The 16,289-nt window shown below is 41.2% G+C and overlaps 1 protein-coding gene across 8 annotated transcripts in view; it reads right to left on the reverse strand.

Annotated features, from left to right (window-relative positions):
• The window catches only part of mak (male germ cell-associated kinase), a 32,067-nt gene extending 18,346 nt beyond the window's left edge, over nt 1–13,721 (reverse strand). For 3 of the 8 annotated variants that reach the window (XM_061804633.1, XM_061804631.1, XM_061804635.1), the window contains exons 1-7: nt 13,612–13,716; nt 13,176–13,271; nt 11,871–12,181; nt 8,710–8,764; nt 8,368–8,489; nt 7,622–7,704; nt 6,576–6,708 (exon numbers count right to left, since the gene is read on the reverse strand). In XM_061804633.1, the coding sequence (XP_061660617.1) occupies nt 6,576–6,708; nt 7,622–7,704; nt 8,368–8,489; nt 8,710–8,764; nt 11,871–11,974 (497 nt within the window). In that variant the 5' untranslated portion in view covers nt 11,975–12,181; nt 13,176–13,271; nt 13,612–13,716. Of the gene's footprint in view, nt 1–6,575; nt 8,048–8,127; nt 8,184–8,367; nt 8,490–8,709; nt 8,765–11,870; nt 12,182–13,175; nt 13,272–13,611 lie in introns of those variants that run through there. The other 5 variants (XM_061804632.1, XM_061804637.1, XM_061804634.1 and 2 more) reach the window with 5 other exon arrangements.
• Between the last annotated feature and the right edge of the window lie 2,568 nt (nt 13,722–16,289).

The raw sequence follows: 16,289 nt of genomic DNA on the forward strand, positions 1-16,289 counted from the left end.
CACAAGAGGTTAAGTTTCTAGGACGCATCTTCACTCCTCAAGGGAAAATGCTTTCTCCAACACGAGTGCAGGCTATTGTTGACACTCCCAAACCACTCACAAAGCAGCAGGATTTGTTGTTTTTGGGAATGTACTCTTATTATTCTGAACATATCATCCCAAATTATTCTGATCTTGACTATCATGTGTTTTCTCACTTTGTACAGGTCCCTGACTTCCTCATCACATGTTAAATGGATACCCGGGGCTATCAGTGCCTTTGAACACCTCAAGCCTTTGACCACCTCAAGGGCTCTTTGCAATCGCACCCTACTCTTTGGATTCCGGACTCATGCAAATCCTTTGTTCAGTTTGTAGATGAATGTCACAGAAACATGACATCAGTGTTACTTCAGCGCCATGACAACCGTTTGTCTCCATCCAGTTGGGTATTACTCTTGTCAACTTGATCCAGTGGCACAAGGTCTTCCTGTGTGGCTCTGTGCGGTGGTAGCCAGGTTTTTGTAACTCTTACCTCACATGTGCTTGCTTCAATTAACGTAAACTGCGCCTGCTTACACAACAGGTGGCACATCCACGACCTACATATGGCCATTCCAACTTCTAATGATGAACTTTATAGAATTAACACCCTGTGAAAGCAAGAAATATTGTCTAGTTATGGTCAACATAAAAATAAAATGGATTGAAGTATTTCCAGTGAAGCATGCGTCAGTGTCTACCATGGTGAAAAACTTTCTTCTCACAACAATAACCGCTTTGTAAATAAAGTAATGACTCAGCTTTCAGATAAACTATAATTTGTCCTCAAAACACATTGTAATTACCATCCCCTGTCTGGAAGAGCAGTAGAAAAAGAAAATGGGATTCTAATAGCAAAACAGAGTAAATGATGTAAAGACACAAAATTCAATTAGATCAAGTGTCTGCCAATTGTCTTGTGTATACGAAGATGTGCATCAATCTGTCCCCTGTTTGCAGGCCCTCCGAATGTTGGAATGCATCCTACAGGCTTGCAGAAGGACACACACCTTTGTGAGGAAACATGATCAGGTATTGCACATCTTTGAAAAACCTGGTCTCTGATGTCAGAAAACATCCTCATGTAGCACTACCAAGGCTGGCAGATGGACCCTTACATGACACCAAACTCAGTCACTGATAAAGAATTTCCAGTGCAAAACGTGGAGGCATCAGCGCTGACCACAGTCATTGGCCTCATCAAAGACGGTGACGAGTCTGTGTATCAACAGGAAGTGGTGAGACTGCATCTTTGGTGCAGCCAACACAACCTGGTGTTGAACACTTATAGACTGTAGAAATGATTATGGATTTCAGGAGGCATTCTTTACCACAGCTGCGCCTTACGATGTCCAATTTTCTTGTGTCAACTGTCGACCTTGAAGTTCTTGGGAATTACAGTTTCACAGGAGCTGCTCGGACAGTTCTATACCGTGGTCATTGAACAGGTACTGTGTACCTCCATCACAGTCTGGTTTGGGTCTGCCACAAAAAAGGACAAACTCCGACTGCAACAGACAATTAAAAGCGCTAAACAGATTGTCGGCAGCACCCTCCCCATCCTTGAAGACTTGAACACCACTCGAACTAGGAACAAAGTGGGCAGATCCTTTCGGACACTCCACAAACTTTGGTGTTGAGCAACGATGTGAAGAGAAGGGTGCGTGATGAGGCATGGTGGATGATGGAGGAGGCACACACATCTTAATTCCACTAAAATGAATAAAGTCCACAAACTATGAATTCAGGAAGACTTTGTCGAAACTATTAGGAATAGGAGCACACATTAAAAGTTAGTAGATGAGGCTTCATTGTTTCTGTTACTGCCAGAGCTATCCACAGATTTCACCAAGAAATTGGAAAAGTATTATCAAAATTCCTCCCTCGTCGAGAAATTCCAATGAGCCGTGCTGGAAAACTGACAGCCAATCAGCGTTTGCCACGCCTGCAGTGCAGTTTCACCAAATGGAGAACGTCCACTATCTGCCATTTTGTGGACGATTTTTGTGAAAAAATAATTACAAACAAACGAAACAAAAGTGGCATGACATAAAATGTTGAAGGCTGAGAGCTTGAGCCAGAATACACATATCCAACACTTGACGTGTTATAGAGGGGGCGTGGCACTAACGACAAACAATCACAGTCCTATTATATGGACCGCAGATATTTGATGCTTTTCTGAGGAGTTGGTTTCGATATAGAGATTATACAGCAAGCGTGGCCATACTTTCCCCCCCCCCCCAAATTGTAATTTTCAAGCAGTCAGCCTCTCGCAAACAACCAGCATGGGGCGGGTGGGTTGTTTGTGGGGTTCAGGTTGCACACGCGGATCGCTGTAAATAGTAACCAGGAAGTGTTGTTTGCTCAGAGCCAACAAAGTGAGTATAACAACGAGTCGATGCTCCGTGCTATTACTACTCCTGCCATTAAGCAAACAAAACAAAAATAACAATGTTCAAGCGTTTGAGCCAGAATACACACAGAAGTCGACGTGTTGGGAGGAGCATGGTGTTGACGACAAACAATAACAGTCCCATTATATGGACGGCGGAGATTTTATGCTTTTCTGAGGAGTTGGTTTAGATGTAGAGAATATATAGCAGGTGGCCAGACTTTTTTTTTTTAATGCCATGTTGTACTTTTCAAAGCTTCTCGCGATCCGCTGGCAGGGGTGCGATGAGAGGGGCAGGGGGGTTTGCATGCGCACATTGCCGTAAATACTAACCGGGAAGTGTTGTGTGCTTACACGTGTATATCCATCCATCCATTTTCTTGCTGCACGATAGTCGCAGGAATGCTGGAGCCTATCCCAGCTGTCAATGGGCAGGAGGCACGTTTACACACACGCAGACATAGGGACATGCAAACACTACACACGGTAGTCCGCGATTGAACAGCTGCGCCACCGTGCCGCCTCATAAAATATGTTGTTGCTTGTACAGTATTAGCACGAGAGCCTATAACTAAGCAGCTTCTTCTTCATCTTTTCCTTTCGGCTTGTCCCGTTAGGGGTCGCCACAGCGTGTCATCTTTTTCCATCTAAGCCTATTTTGTGCATCTTCTTCTTTAACACCCACTGTCCTCATGTCCTCCCTCACAACATCCATCAACCTTTTCTTTGGTCTTCCTCTAGCTCTTTTGCCTGGCAGCTCCATCCTCAGCACCCTTCTACCAATATACTCACTCTCTCGCCTCTGAACATATCCAAACCATCTAAACCATCTTGACACGTTGACTCAGACTCAATGTCCCCTTACTCCCCTGGAACATGAGCAAAGCTCTTTTGGAAGGGGGATTAAAATTCCTTCTGACAGGGGAATATGCCACCTCTTCCCAGCAGACCCTCACAATACGTTTGGGCCTGCCACGTCAGACTGACATCTTCCCCCACCATTGGAGCCAACTCACCATCAGGTGGTGATCAGTTAACAGCGCTGCCACTCTTTTCACTCAATTGTCCAAGACAAGCGTTCGGAAGTCCCATGATACGACCACAAAGTCGATCATCAAACTGCAACTTAGGTGTCCTAGTGCCAAGTGCACATGTGGACAGCCTTATGCCTGTTGTTACCCTGTTGTTTCTTCAGTGCCCCCGTCTCTAATCCATACATCATGGCTGGCCTCACCAGTGTTTCATAAACTTTGACCTCCATCCTAGCGGAGACTCTTCTGTCGCATAGAACATGAGAGACCTTCTGCCAACTATTCCACCCCGGTTGAACCCGTTTCTTCACTTCTTTACCACATTCCCCATTGCTCTCTATTTTTGATCCCAAGTATTTGAAGTCATCCACCTGAAACTTCACTCCTCCTGCTCCGCCCCTCACATTCATACACATATATTCTGTTTTACTTCAGCTAATCTTCATTCCTGTCCTTTCCACTGTGTGCCTCCATCTTTCTAATTGTTTCTCCGCCTTCTGCCTTCTTTCACTGCATATCACAATATCATCAGCGAACATCATAGTCCAAGGGGATTCCAGTCTAACCTCATCTGTCAGCCTATCCATTACTACCGCAACAGGAAGGGGCTCAGTGCGGATCCTTCATGCAGTCCCACCTCCACCTTAAATTCTTCTGACACACCAACTCCACACCTCACTGGTGTTCTGCTGCCTTCATACATGTCATGTACTTTTCTAACATATTTCTCCGCCACACCAGACTTGCGCATGCATGAAACCATACTGTTGCTGGCAGATACTTACTTCTGTCCTGAGTCTATCCTCCACTACTCTTTCCCATAACTTCATTGTGTGGCTCATCATCTTTATCCCTCTAGAGTTTCCACAGCTCTGAACATCGCCTTTGTTCTTAAAAATGGGGACTAGCACAGTTTTCCGCCATTCTTCTGGCATTTCTCCTGCTCGTATTCTATTGAATAAGTTGGTCAAAAACTCCACAGCAACCTCTCCAAATTGCTTCCATACCTCCGCTGGTATGTCATCAGGACCAACTCTTTCCATTTTTCATTTTGTTCAGTGCCTTTCTAACTTCCCCCTTACTAATCATTGCCACTTCCTGGTCATTCACGCTTGCCTCTTTGACTCTACCTTCTCTCTCATTCTTTTCATTCATTAACTTCTCAAAGTACTCTTTCCGTCTACTTAGCACACTACTGGAACCAATCAACACATTTCCATCGCTATCCTTAATCCCCTTTACTTGCTGTTCATCCTTCCCATCTCTATTCCTCTGTATGGACAACCTATAGAGATCCTTTTCTCCCTCTTTTGTGTCCAAAGGCTATAACTAAGCATCTAATAACCAGTAATGATTAGATGTGTGCAAATTTCCCCTGCTGGTGAACAAGTCTCAACTGTGACAGCCACAGCTTTATCCTGTCAGGTTAACTCCACAGTAGGTTCAGGAAGGAGAAATTTGAGTGTGTTTTCTCAGTTTGGTTGCACAACACGTCAGCATCTTGGCTTAGCTCGAACGAATGGTCTGTAATGCTAAGCACTGGTGACATCAGGGGCGGAGTCAAGCATGTTTCTTCCGCGTTTGGCTGTGAAAGTTGGCATACGTCCAGATTTTGCTTAGATTTCAAAAATATACTTTATTTTCAATTTTTTTTCCAATTAATGTCCAAAATATATGTAATAATATTATTACTTCACATTGGAGGATTTATTGTACATATGAGTTTTGGGGAGAGTCTTCTTTTAAGTACCAATCCAAGGATGTTTGCCTTTAACGGCTTTTAATAATCTTGCGAAAATGTAATCTAAGTGAGCAATAGCCCGACTAGTTAACACATTTTCCAGATGATTCGTTTGAATAAATTCGGAATGTCAAGGAATTTCATCAACACTTCTTTTATTCTAGCTGACAGAATAGTAGCTGCCTCCTCCTCTATGTCACAAATTGTATTGCCGTGTGTTGTATCGGCTCAAACTCCTTTCGCTCCTTCGTTTAAAGATCATCGTTGTGCTCCTGAACGTCAAAAGATCCTCATGGTGCTTCTGAACCAACTCTTCGATGTCCACCTCACACCTTTCCCAGCAAAACACTTTCATCAACTTCAGGTTCAACCTCCACTTCGGAGGACAAAGACTGGGTACCTTCCTGTGGTGTCCCGCAACGGGCTCCTTACGAAGCCTGGTCACTTCACTATGACTCGCACCATGGGAGGCACCCTTTTCCTTGTAACTTCGCTTCGATCACCTGTACTGCCTTCCAACGGGAGTTCCACAGGACCTGCTCCGACCAGACCCGATATTCGAAGGGACTTCAAGGCTTCATTTGCAGTTTCTGCTCAGGTTCTCCCCCACTAGCCCCAGTGGCGCAGGTCAGTCACAGCGCCCCTTCTACCACCATATCTATTACCCTGTCATCCTTTGTTCCCGACATTCTCTCGTCATCTTCTTCTTCTCTTCGGAGGACTATGGAGCTTCCCACGTGCAAGTCTAACGCTTTTGAGGGCCATCCTCAGGCACCTTGAGTGACTTAACAACAACCTCAAGTTTGATTCTCTCAAAATCCCATGGAGCAAAAGCTTGAGGCCTTTTCATATCTCTCAATGATTTCTTGTTTTGTTTTGATGGACAAAACAACTCTTGTCATCTTCTCACTGGCACTGGCCATCAATTTCTTGGGGCCCATGATGAAAAAAAGATGAATAAATCTCCGAAGAGGTTGTACAGTGTGAGTGTGCCCGAGCGTATGACAATGGAGTCAGTGACGAACATACAGTATGTGCATCACGGGTAAAGATTGACGTCCTTCCTAGCCAATGGAGGGATGTGATGCCAGGAAGATGCTACATCAATGGTAGAGCAGCTCTCTCGCGCCACACATATCAAGTGATGGAAAGTGCATCATGTCTAAAGATTGACATCCCTCCGAGCCAATGTGATGCCAGGAAGATATTCCACGGCTGCCAATGGGAGAGTTGCTGTATCGCGCCGCTTTCAAACCAAGATACAATGCAGGATTTTTACCTTTGGTGGTGGTGGTGGGGGGTTCATAACCTGAATTTTTTGTTAGTAAGTAGAGATATGACTATATACATACACACAGACACACTTATTTAAAGCAGAAGTTCTCACCATCTTGTTGATACATAATCAGTATAGGGAGGCTTGGAGCGGATCTCCCGAGCCAGTCCAAAATCTGCTATTTTAACTAGTTCTGGGCCCATGCACAAGAGGTTTTCTGGCTTCATGTCTCGGTGGAAGAAACCTGTAATCAATATTTTAGATTGTGGGGTTGTGAAAGTTATGGAGATACTACATGAAAAAAGAGACCTGGACAAACAGTGACACGTTGATGCTGATGATCAAATATAAAAAGATGAATATTTGAGTGTCACTGTAAATTTCTGTATATTTTGTCCATCTCTCTTGCTTCAAAGCTTTTACAAAATACAATACCATTTTCATAATTACTAAAGTGGAACTTCTAAAGTAAAAAATAATTTAATATGTGACACTTGGTTAACTTCCATGTTGTTTTACATTTTAAACAAATTTTCCCATTATAAAATTTACTTGATCTCATTCATTGTAGGTTCAAACTGTCGTCAGAATGTCACAGACCCAAACCAACTCTCACGGCGATAAAGTTTTAGCTGTAGTTTTACCATTTCCCCATCTATAAAGGAGGATTAACAATTTTTGCAACAAGTTCCAAATTTCTGCTTATATTATCCTTATGATGATCCTGAAATTTCAATTGCAGACTTTGAAGGCAGTTCGAACAGCCACCAAAGAAAGCATCTGCCTGGAGAATTGTTGATTTTTAATTGTCTGTATTGCTCGTAATGGTAGTCTATGGTTCTCTGGTTACCATCCCTTTTCCGTTTTATGATCATTACCATCCCTCTGTGGTGGCATTAGAAAACAAATATGAAGAAGTTAGTCCTTTGGTTAATCCTTTAAATGCTTACTGAGAAGAAGTCTTCCATGGTTTGAATGCCAGGCATTTTTTTTTACAGAATCTACTGGTTAAATTCAAAATTTTACCCCTTTTGGGACATTAAACTTTGGATGTTCCACTGTATATACAGAAGAGCCTAAGACAAGTTGTTGAGCAAATCAAACTCAACAACTGCCACTTTCAGCACAGGAAATGGTGACAGAGTAAGGCTACTTACCATGCTTATGTACAAAAGCCAAGCCAGCTAACACTTGAAACATGATGTTCCTAAGTTCATTCTCTGAGAACATTTTATTTTCTCTAATAAGGCCAAAGACAGAAAGAGGAAGGAAAACAAGACATAAAACAAACTGAGTCCACAGTCAGGAAAGGGACATGCAAATTCGATGTGTGAAATCAGGACTATGAATGAACTATTTGTACTGTTGCATTGTTTATGTTATTGCTGGTAAACTGTCAAAAAGTCACCCATCAACCAGTTTACTAGAAAGAGGCAAGGGTTCAGTAAATCCAAGCAGCGATGGTGACTTCATAAACTACAAGATTCCATTAAGTTATCAAGAATTTTACCCACTGAAAGTCCATATTCCATTGATTTAGCATTCCCCAATTATTCAACAATAAACTGAGAGGGAATCTTGAAGTGTGACGCCACTCATTTGTAATTACAGGTCTTGACAGGACCCCCAACACACCTACCATGTTTGTGAATAAATGACAGACCTTGTAATATCTGAAAGCTTATGTTTCTTATCACTGATTCAGGGAATAATTTCCTTCTGTAAACATAAGATTCAAAGAATCCTCATAAGTCAGGCAAGTATCAAGCATAGCACATAGAGCATTTGATTTTGGAATCTTCAAGTCCAATGTGGTGAAAACTATGGGAGGCGCGTCCTAGCTTTAGCATATGTACTTCCAGAAATTGCATTTTTACTGTAGGTATAATATTTATTTCCTTACCTGTCTTTCATGAGCTGATAAAGATTCTCCTTCATATATTCAAATACAAAGTACAGGTGATCGTTCTCTCTAATAACTTCCTTCAACTTCACAACATTTGCATGGTTCAGCTTCTTCAGCGACTGACAAATAAAAAGCAGTACTACTCAGTCTGTTCTTAATAGTTATTGACAATCAGGGGCCTCATGACCATACAGACTGTTTTACAATCATTGACTGACATTGGATGCATTCATAAAATCAAAATAATGTGAATATTATGCACAAGCTTTTCATTTTTCTAAAAATAATAATACTTCTATAGAATGAAGTATATTACTTCAAACTTAGAAGCATCCTTACCTTCACCTCTCTGAGATTCATACATTCCTCCCATGAATAAAATTTCCTCTTCATTCTATGAGAAAAAGTTGAATGTTCACATTGATTTGTACTCTGCAGTCAATAATATCCTCAGAACAAAGTATTTTGTGGTTGCAGGGTTAGATAGTGCGTCACATGTAGAGGTGTTCCTTGTTCCCATGACCTGAGAACCTCATGGTCTCATGAGATGGACAAGGCAACCAAAATATTTGAAACACAATAGATTAAATGATATAACAAGAACAATGAAAATTCAGGGAGAAATACTACTTACTATATCAATTAGAACGATTCTATAAACCATCCATTTTCTTATCATCTTGTCCTCACAAGGGTCGCGGGAGTTCTGGAGCCTATCCCAGCTGTTAACATGCACCCTGAACTGGTTTCCAGCCATTCGCAGGGCACATGCAGACAGACAACAGTCACACTCGCAATCACACCTATGAGGGGACAAGCCAGTGCAATCTAGAGGCCGGTCCCAAGCCCGGATAAATGCAGAGGGTTGTGTCAGGAAGAGCATCTGGTGTAAAACTGTGCCAAACAAATATGAGCGTTCATCCAAAGAACCATACCGCAGGGGTTGGGAACCTTTTAGGCTGAGAGAGCCATAAACAGCAAATATTTTTAAATGTAGTACCAAAAGAGCCATACAATATTTGAGGATGGAGCTGCCAGGCAAAAGAGCGAGAGGAAGGTCGTATCATGGGACTTCCGAATGCTTGTCTTGGACAATTGAGTGAAAAGAGTGGCAGCGCTGTTAACTGATCACCACCTGATGGTGAGTTGGCTCCAATGGTGGGGGAAGATGTCAGTCTGACGTGGCAGGTCCAAACGTATTGTGAGGGTCTGCTGGGAAGAGGTGGCATATTCCCCTGTCAGAAGGAATTTTAACTCCCACCTCCAAAAGAGCTTTGCTCATGTTCCAGGGGAGTAAGGGGACATTGAGTCTGAGTCAACGTGTCAAGATGGTTTAGATGGTTTGGATATGTTCAGAGGCAAGAGAGTGAGTATATTGGTAGAAGGGTGCTGAGGATGGAGCTGCCAGGCAAAAGAGCTAGAGGAAGACCAAAGAAAAGGTTGATGGATGTTGTGAGGGAGGACGAGGACAGTGGGTGTTAAAGAAGAAGATGCACGAGATTGGCTAAGATTGAAAAAGATGACACGCTGTGGCAACCCCAAACGGGACACGCCGAAAGTAAAAGAAGAAGAATATTGCAATTGTATAAAACAACCAACTCCGTTCACTGTTGAAGTCTTCTATGCAAGGTACTAAAGGTTGTATTTTGCAATGCTATTTACACTAAAACCCCTGAGACATCTACCTCCTGTTAACACAGCACTCTGATTTTCTTGGAATTACTGTACTCTTGAGAGAATGTTGATATATTTTCTCCTCTGTAGGTAGCTGCCTTTTTCGGCCTTTGCCTCCCAGCATGTTAGCAAAGTGACCCCCACCGACTCCACCTACCCACCCCCACTCCCTCTACTTTCAATTTCTTTCACCCCGATACAGGTATTGTCTTACATGGTAACCAAACAATCAAGCTGTGGACACATTGTTGAGTAGTTCATCTATTATTGAACCGTCCTGCCACACAGCTGAGATGTAGATATGCAAGCTTTTCTGTTACCCTTGGTGATGGGCTAAAATAACATCAGACAAAGTATCAAAACTATCATTTGTTAAAAAGGGGGCCCCGCATGTTGGATACTTCATATCCCAATCAACCGACGAATAACTTTCCAGTTCATAAGCTAAACTGTATGTCAAACCTAAGGGATAAGATGAAAATACGTATTATTGTAAAAATATTACAAATGATGACCACCCATTTTCAACACCGCTCATCCTGGTTAGGGTCTTGAGGCGCTTACAGCCTATCCCAGTTGACTTCAGGCAAAAGGCTAATTGCACCTTGATCTGGCCACCAGTCACTCACAGGCTGCATACAGTATAAATATCTTCATTGAGTGGGAACTGAACCCATGAGGGCTGCACCAAAGTCACTTGAGTGTACGACTACACCACCAGTGACACAAATGATGTGTTTAACTATTTTTAAATGAACAGGTTCGCTCTTGTCCACATCACTTGTATCTGGTTGTCTAATTTTATGATGCAATTTTTAGTTCTGGATGCTTCTATATTTTTGGGTAATTTTCATAGGTGTGAATGTGAGCGTTATTTGTTTTTGTCGTACATTAGATATAAAAGGTATACACACCACAGTTCATGATGTACAAAATGGGAACAAAATAAATAATTTCACTATTGATGTGACATATAAACTGTACAAGTCAACAAATCTTACAGTACAGCTCAGAATATGCGGTTGTGTGTGTAAGTGTGTACACCCTCTGATAACTGGGGGGGGGGTCACTAATCACATTCAAACACATTTTAAGTAGGACTTCCACCATTTAATTTCTGATTAACTACAAATAACATTTAGGTGTTCTGATCTTCTTTTCCTGACATTTTTGGCAGTTTTTTTCTTTTGTTTCTTTGGCTGTTTGTCTTGGCTTTTTAATACATGAGACAACAATCCCGTTTTCTTCGCATATCTTGGCTGTGGGGTTGGGTAGCAAGGAAACTTTATCTTACAAAGAAAAACATCCAAGCTTGATTACACTTTCCAAAAAAAAAAAATGGTTGAACTCACAGAAAGAATTTGAGAAAATGTCTTGAGGTCCAGTGAAATCAAGGTTGAACTTTTTTTTACATGATAACAAAAGGTATGTTTGGTGAAAAGACAACACTGCTTGTCACCAAAAGAACTTCATTTCCAGTTAATCAGAGACACTTCAAAAGGTGGCAGGTTTGGACTGAAAGCTAAATTTGGAACACAGCCACAACTTAGAAGGGTGTGCACACTAGTGCAATCATATAAGAAAACATTTGAAGAGTTCAAGGTAAAAGCAGATATATCCATTTTTCTACAGAAACAACAAAAACGGATATATCTGCTTCTGTGTCTGAACTCTTCATTTGGACACCCCTGCTGTAAGAGTAAAAGGAAACCAGTGAGAACCCAGATAGGCAGGCCTAGACCGGAGACCAGATTTCAACACAAAACATCTGAACTATGAGGCGGATGTGCTAACCAATAGGCCACAGAATTTATCAACCACCTCACCTCTTAATAGCAACAAGTTCTCCAGATTCATTGCTTCTCCCCAGCAGCACGCTCCCGTAAGTGCCGTCACCCAGCTGCTTCAGGGTCGTGTAGCGGTTCATCATGTCTCACAATGGTCTCATCAGCTAATCAAAAGTGGTCACCACTCATTGATCCAATTGTTGAAACGTCTCCTCTCTTCATCCAGGAGAGTTCATCTGCACTTTTCTGAGGGAGTTGGTGAAATGAGGCATAGCGCTGTGATTCTTGTGATTCAAAACTCATTTTGGGACTGGGGAAGTCATTGATTCACCCAGTCTGCCACAGCAAGCCTGCAAGGAATATACAGGTTTACATGTATCATCAAATATAACAGAATACTGTATATCACACAATTTGTTCCATTTTTTTGTTCCAGAAAGTAGTAAACTCTTGTCTTCATCCCACTGACAATATTTCCAAAAAGGAAATGCACACCTAAAATGGATGACGTTGCCAGCTCTCCGCAAATTAGACCGACTGGGATGTCAATGGGATGTGACATCATCGCCTTGGCGATGGCACTTCACTATTTTCTACGGCCCAACTGTTCTGGTGTTAAACAGGTATTAATAGCGTACGTGAGCTTTATTGTTAGAAGCCGTTAATAAACCAACTCTGTCCTCATAGTGCAAGTAAGAATTAAGAAAGTACATTTTGTGCCAACATATAAGCTTTCTTTCCTTAAGAAAGTATTGTACATTCCAAATTATTGGGGCCACGCTGAGAAGAAAGAAGTTCTTTACAAAAAAAAGGAGAAATAGACCAAATCTGTATTGAATTATTACAAATTATCCTTTTTTAAATAGTGTTGGGTGAAATAAACAGTGGCGATCATGTTATGATGTTACATTTTGTAACACAAATTAACCCAACACAAGGACAATATCTGTACATGTAATTCTCAAGAGACATTCAAACGTTCGCATATTGTTTTATTGATTCTATTCATTCATTATACCAACTTTATTTGCACAGATTTGAGATTACCCTCATATTATTTCTTCCTTCATGAAAGTTACGACTTCACAAACTACAACTCATAATGTTATTTTTCATTTTAGTGTAGCCCAGTACTCATTCATAGTACCCATTATAAATCCAAAATAAATACAATTATGAGAAATTGGATTAATGACTAAATACCGTCTGCTAAATTAGTAAAACAAAACTTTTCGATAAACCCTTCATCAAATAGACTGTAAGCCTTGATGTCAGAAAACAACTGGAGAAATATTATTGGTTTAATGGCATATTATTATGTAAGTATTATTGTCTTTTCCCTACCACTTTAAATTTTCAAGCACAGGTACAACACTGTTCCGAAGCAGGACGGACAGCTGCTGGACTGCTGGCCTGCACTCCACCCTCACATATGGCAACCTGTTGTCAGGGGGATTTAAAAGGAATTAAGATTTATCCATGTTACATGACATTAGGTTGCTAATCAAGGTCAATTGTATTGAAAACCAACATGGAAAAAAAAACATTGCCAATTCTGCATCCAAGACAGATTTTGATCTCGTCCTAAACGTTGTGTGTCAATGAAACAAAAACGTATTTAACCAATTTTACCAATTATTTTATTTTATCTAAATTGACATCAAGCATCTAAAGTCGAGCAGGGGGAATGAAGTAGCATTTGTGTTTGACGTTTATTTTTTTACAGCCAATCATTCAACAAGTTCAGCTTGTACATATATTGCAAATATTTTGAACTCACCGCTTTTACGGGGGTGTTGTCCTGTTTCCTCCTCGTCTGCTGTTTCTGATAGCGTCACTTTCTTTCCAGAGAATTCACGCAGCGTCTCAGCTCTTGTGATAAGACCGTTCAGCGTGCGCGAGTGCGTGCGCGCATGCGCGGGTGCGTGCATATAGGTTTGTGTGAGCGCGTGCGCTCCCCATGGTAACGTACCCGAGAGCGACCCTTGTTAACTGTATTCCTGCTGGGTAATGACGCAATGCATTGTGGGGCTTGTTGTCTTTAAAATAGCGACATCGTGATATTATTATATTTTGTATATAAACACACACATAAATATGAAAAAACAACTTCTGAGTTTGATTTAAAGACTCAATGGCAAATCTATATTTATATATTGCTTTTGTTTTTCAAAATATAGTACAAATTACCCCTCGAAAGCAATTACCGGATGTTGTATTGCTTGCATCGATTACAAAAAAATTTTTACAAATAAAGTATGTTTAAAAAGGTAAAAATACGAACAATCTGTGCACTTGAAATCATCACACAATAGTGCAACCAAACAAAAAAAGAAAAAAATCAATGACAAAATGTAAGAATAGGGGGGAAAAAGAGATTACACGCAACTAAAGTGATAATTTTTTTACTCGCCTTTTACGACAGTGGACCTTTCCGACCTGTCAATCACTTCTACAATAATAGCAATGGTGATGCAGCTGTAATGCATTAGCCTCACGGTTCTGAGGACTGGGGTTCAAGTCCCAGCCCAACCTGTGAAAAGTAAATCAGACATCACATGTATTAAAAATTTGAAATATTTTTGACATTATTATTGTTCTCTTTATGTTTATTTTTCCAATAGAGAGTGGTGCATGCTTGTGTTTGACAGCTTGAAGAGCCTCGTTTGCAATACAACTGCTTATTTGCACTATGGTGGCTGCCGTGCTATAGCCTATCCCAGGAGAGATGGGTTACACCCTGGACTAGTCGCCCACCAAACACAGGGCACGTAAGGAACAAACAACCATTCCCACTCACATTTACAGCAATGGAATAATTAATTAATTTATCTTCAGTTATCCTACCATGCATGCTTTTGGAAGAAGCCTGAGTACCAGGGGGGAATAACACACGCAGGCATGGGGTGAACATACAAACTCCACACAAGGCAGGGCAGATTTGAACGAGGATCCTCAGTTGAGAAGCCGAGCCACAGCAAAGGAGGAATGGATTGGATTTGTAAAGCAAGCATATTATACTGTTACCCTCTTAATTTTTACAAGACACCTGATTTTCATACTGCGGCACACTGTTATCGCTCTAAAAAGTAATTTTTTTTTTTGAGTAAACAAACAGTCTCTTATAATGAATACTAGAAATATTTAAAATGAACTTCCTCCATCCATTCTCTAATCTACATATCTTAAACAAGATTGCAGGTTTGGTGTCACCTATCCCAGGAAATTTTGGGCAAGAGTCAGGTTGCACCCTGAATTGGTCGCCAGGATGATTTTGAAATGTTGGCGTAAACCAGAGTACCCACGTAGCTACCAGGAAAACATGCAAACTCCACACAGGAAGGCTGGATTTAAACCTGTGACCTCAGAACTGTCACATGGATGTGGTAACCAGTCGGTCACCATACCGTGCCGCCGAACATGTGCATGTGTGTTTATGTGTGAAAGATTTACAAAAATAGACTTTTGTGAATAATTTTAATACAATCCTTCCATTTCCTGAACCACTTACCCTCACCAGGGTCACGGGCATGCTGGAACCTATCCCAGCTGACTTTGGGCAAAAGGCAGACTACACCCTAAACTGGTCACTGGTCAGTCACAGGGCAACATGGGCAACCATTTGCAATCACATTTCCACCATCACTGAGTGGAAACTGAACCCACACTGCCTGCATCAAAGTCAGGTGAGTGTACTACTACACTGTCAGTGACCACTTTTAAAATGAATAATGCAAAATCATCTTTCACACTCCCCTTTTCTGTGTCGGGGGGGACTCCAGTCAGTTACCTTGGCACTTTCACTTTAATCGAACACACATATGACAACCTCAAGCTTCTTTCATTCCAGTTCAAACAGGACAGTGGCAATATGTCTGGTCATGTGTAACATTTCCAAACTACAGTATATAATAATAAAACAACTGTCAAAACAGCTACAATTAAATGCAACAAAATAAATAATGATGCTGCTAAACAAAATAAAGGTGCTGTTGTTCAAGAGTGATTTAAGTTAAGAAATGTTAAACGTAGTATCCTGGGTAATAACAGGACTATATTCCACTGGAAGCCAGCATATTCCTCTGTGGAGATACACATTTTTTGGTGAAGGGGTGCTGTAATATTACGTTTCAACCGAGTACTGGACACTCATGCACATTTATAACTTGTTGAAAAAATGATATACCTGTACTGTACACACATAAAAGTAAACATAGATTTGATGGGAATTCAATTTAGGGGTCCTTGAGAACCCCCAAACATGGGCTGGAAACACAATAATTTATTGAAACTCCATTTTCCTGAGGGAATATTGTTCAAACACATAATGGTATTTTCCCCAAAATCAATGAAAGAGTACACTTGAAGCATGATGCAAAATGCCAGAAAAGGGCTTCCCTCGCATTTCAACAAACACACATACGAAAAAGGAGTCAATTATCCATGCATGCGCATTGC

The sequence above is a fragment of the Syngnathoides biaculeatus genome, chromosome 19, assembly GCF_019802595.1.
Source record: "Syngnathoides biaculeatus isolate LvHL_M chromosome 19, ASM1980259v1, whole genome shotgun sequence".
NCBI lineage: Eukaryota > Metazoa > Chordata > Actinopteri > Syngnathiformes > Syngnathidae > Syngnathoides > Syngnathoides biaculeatus.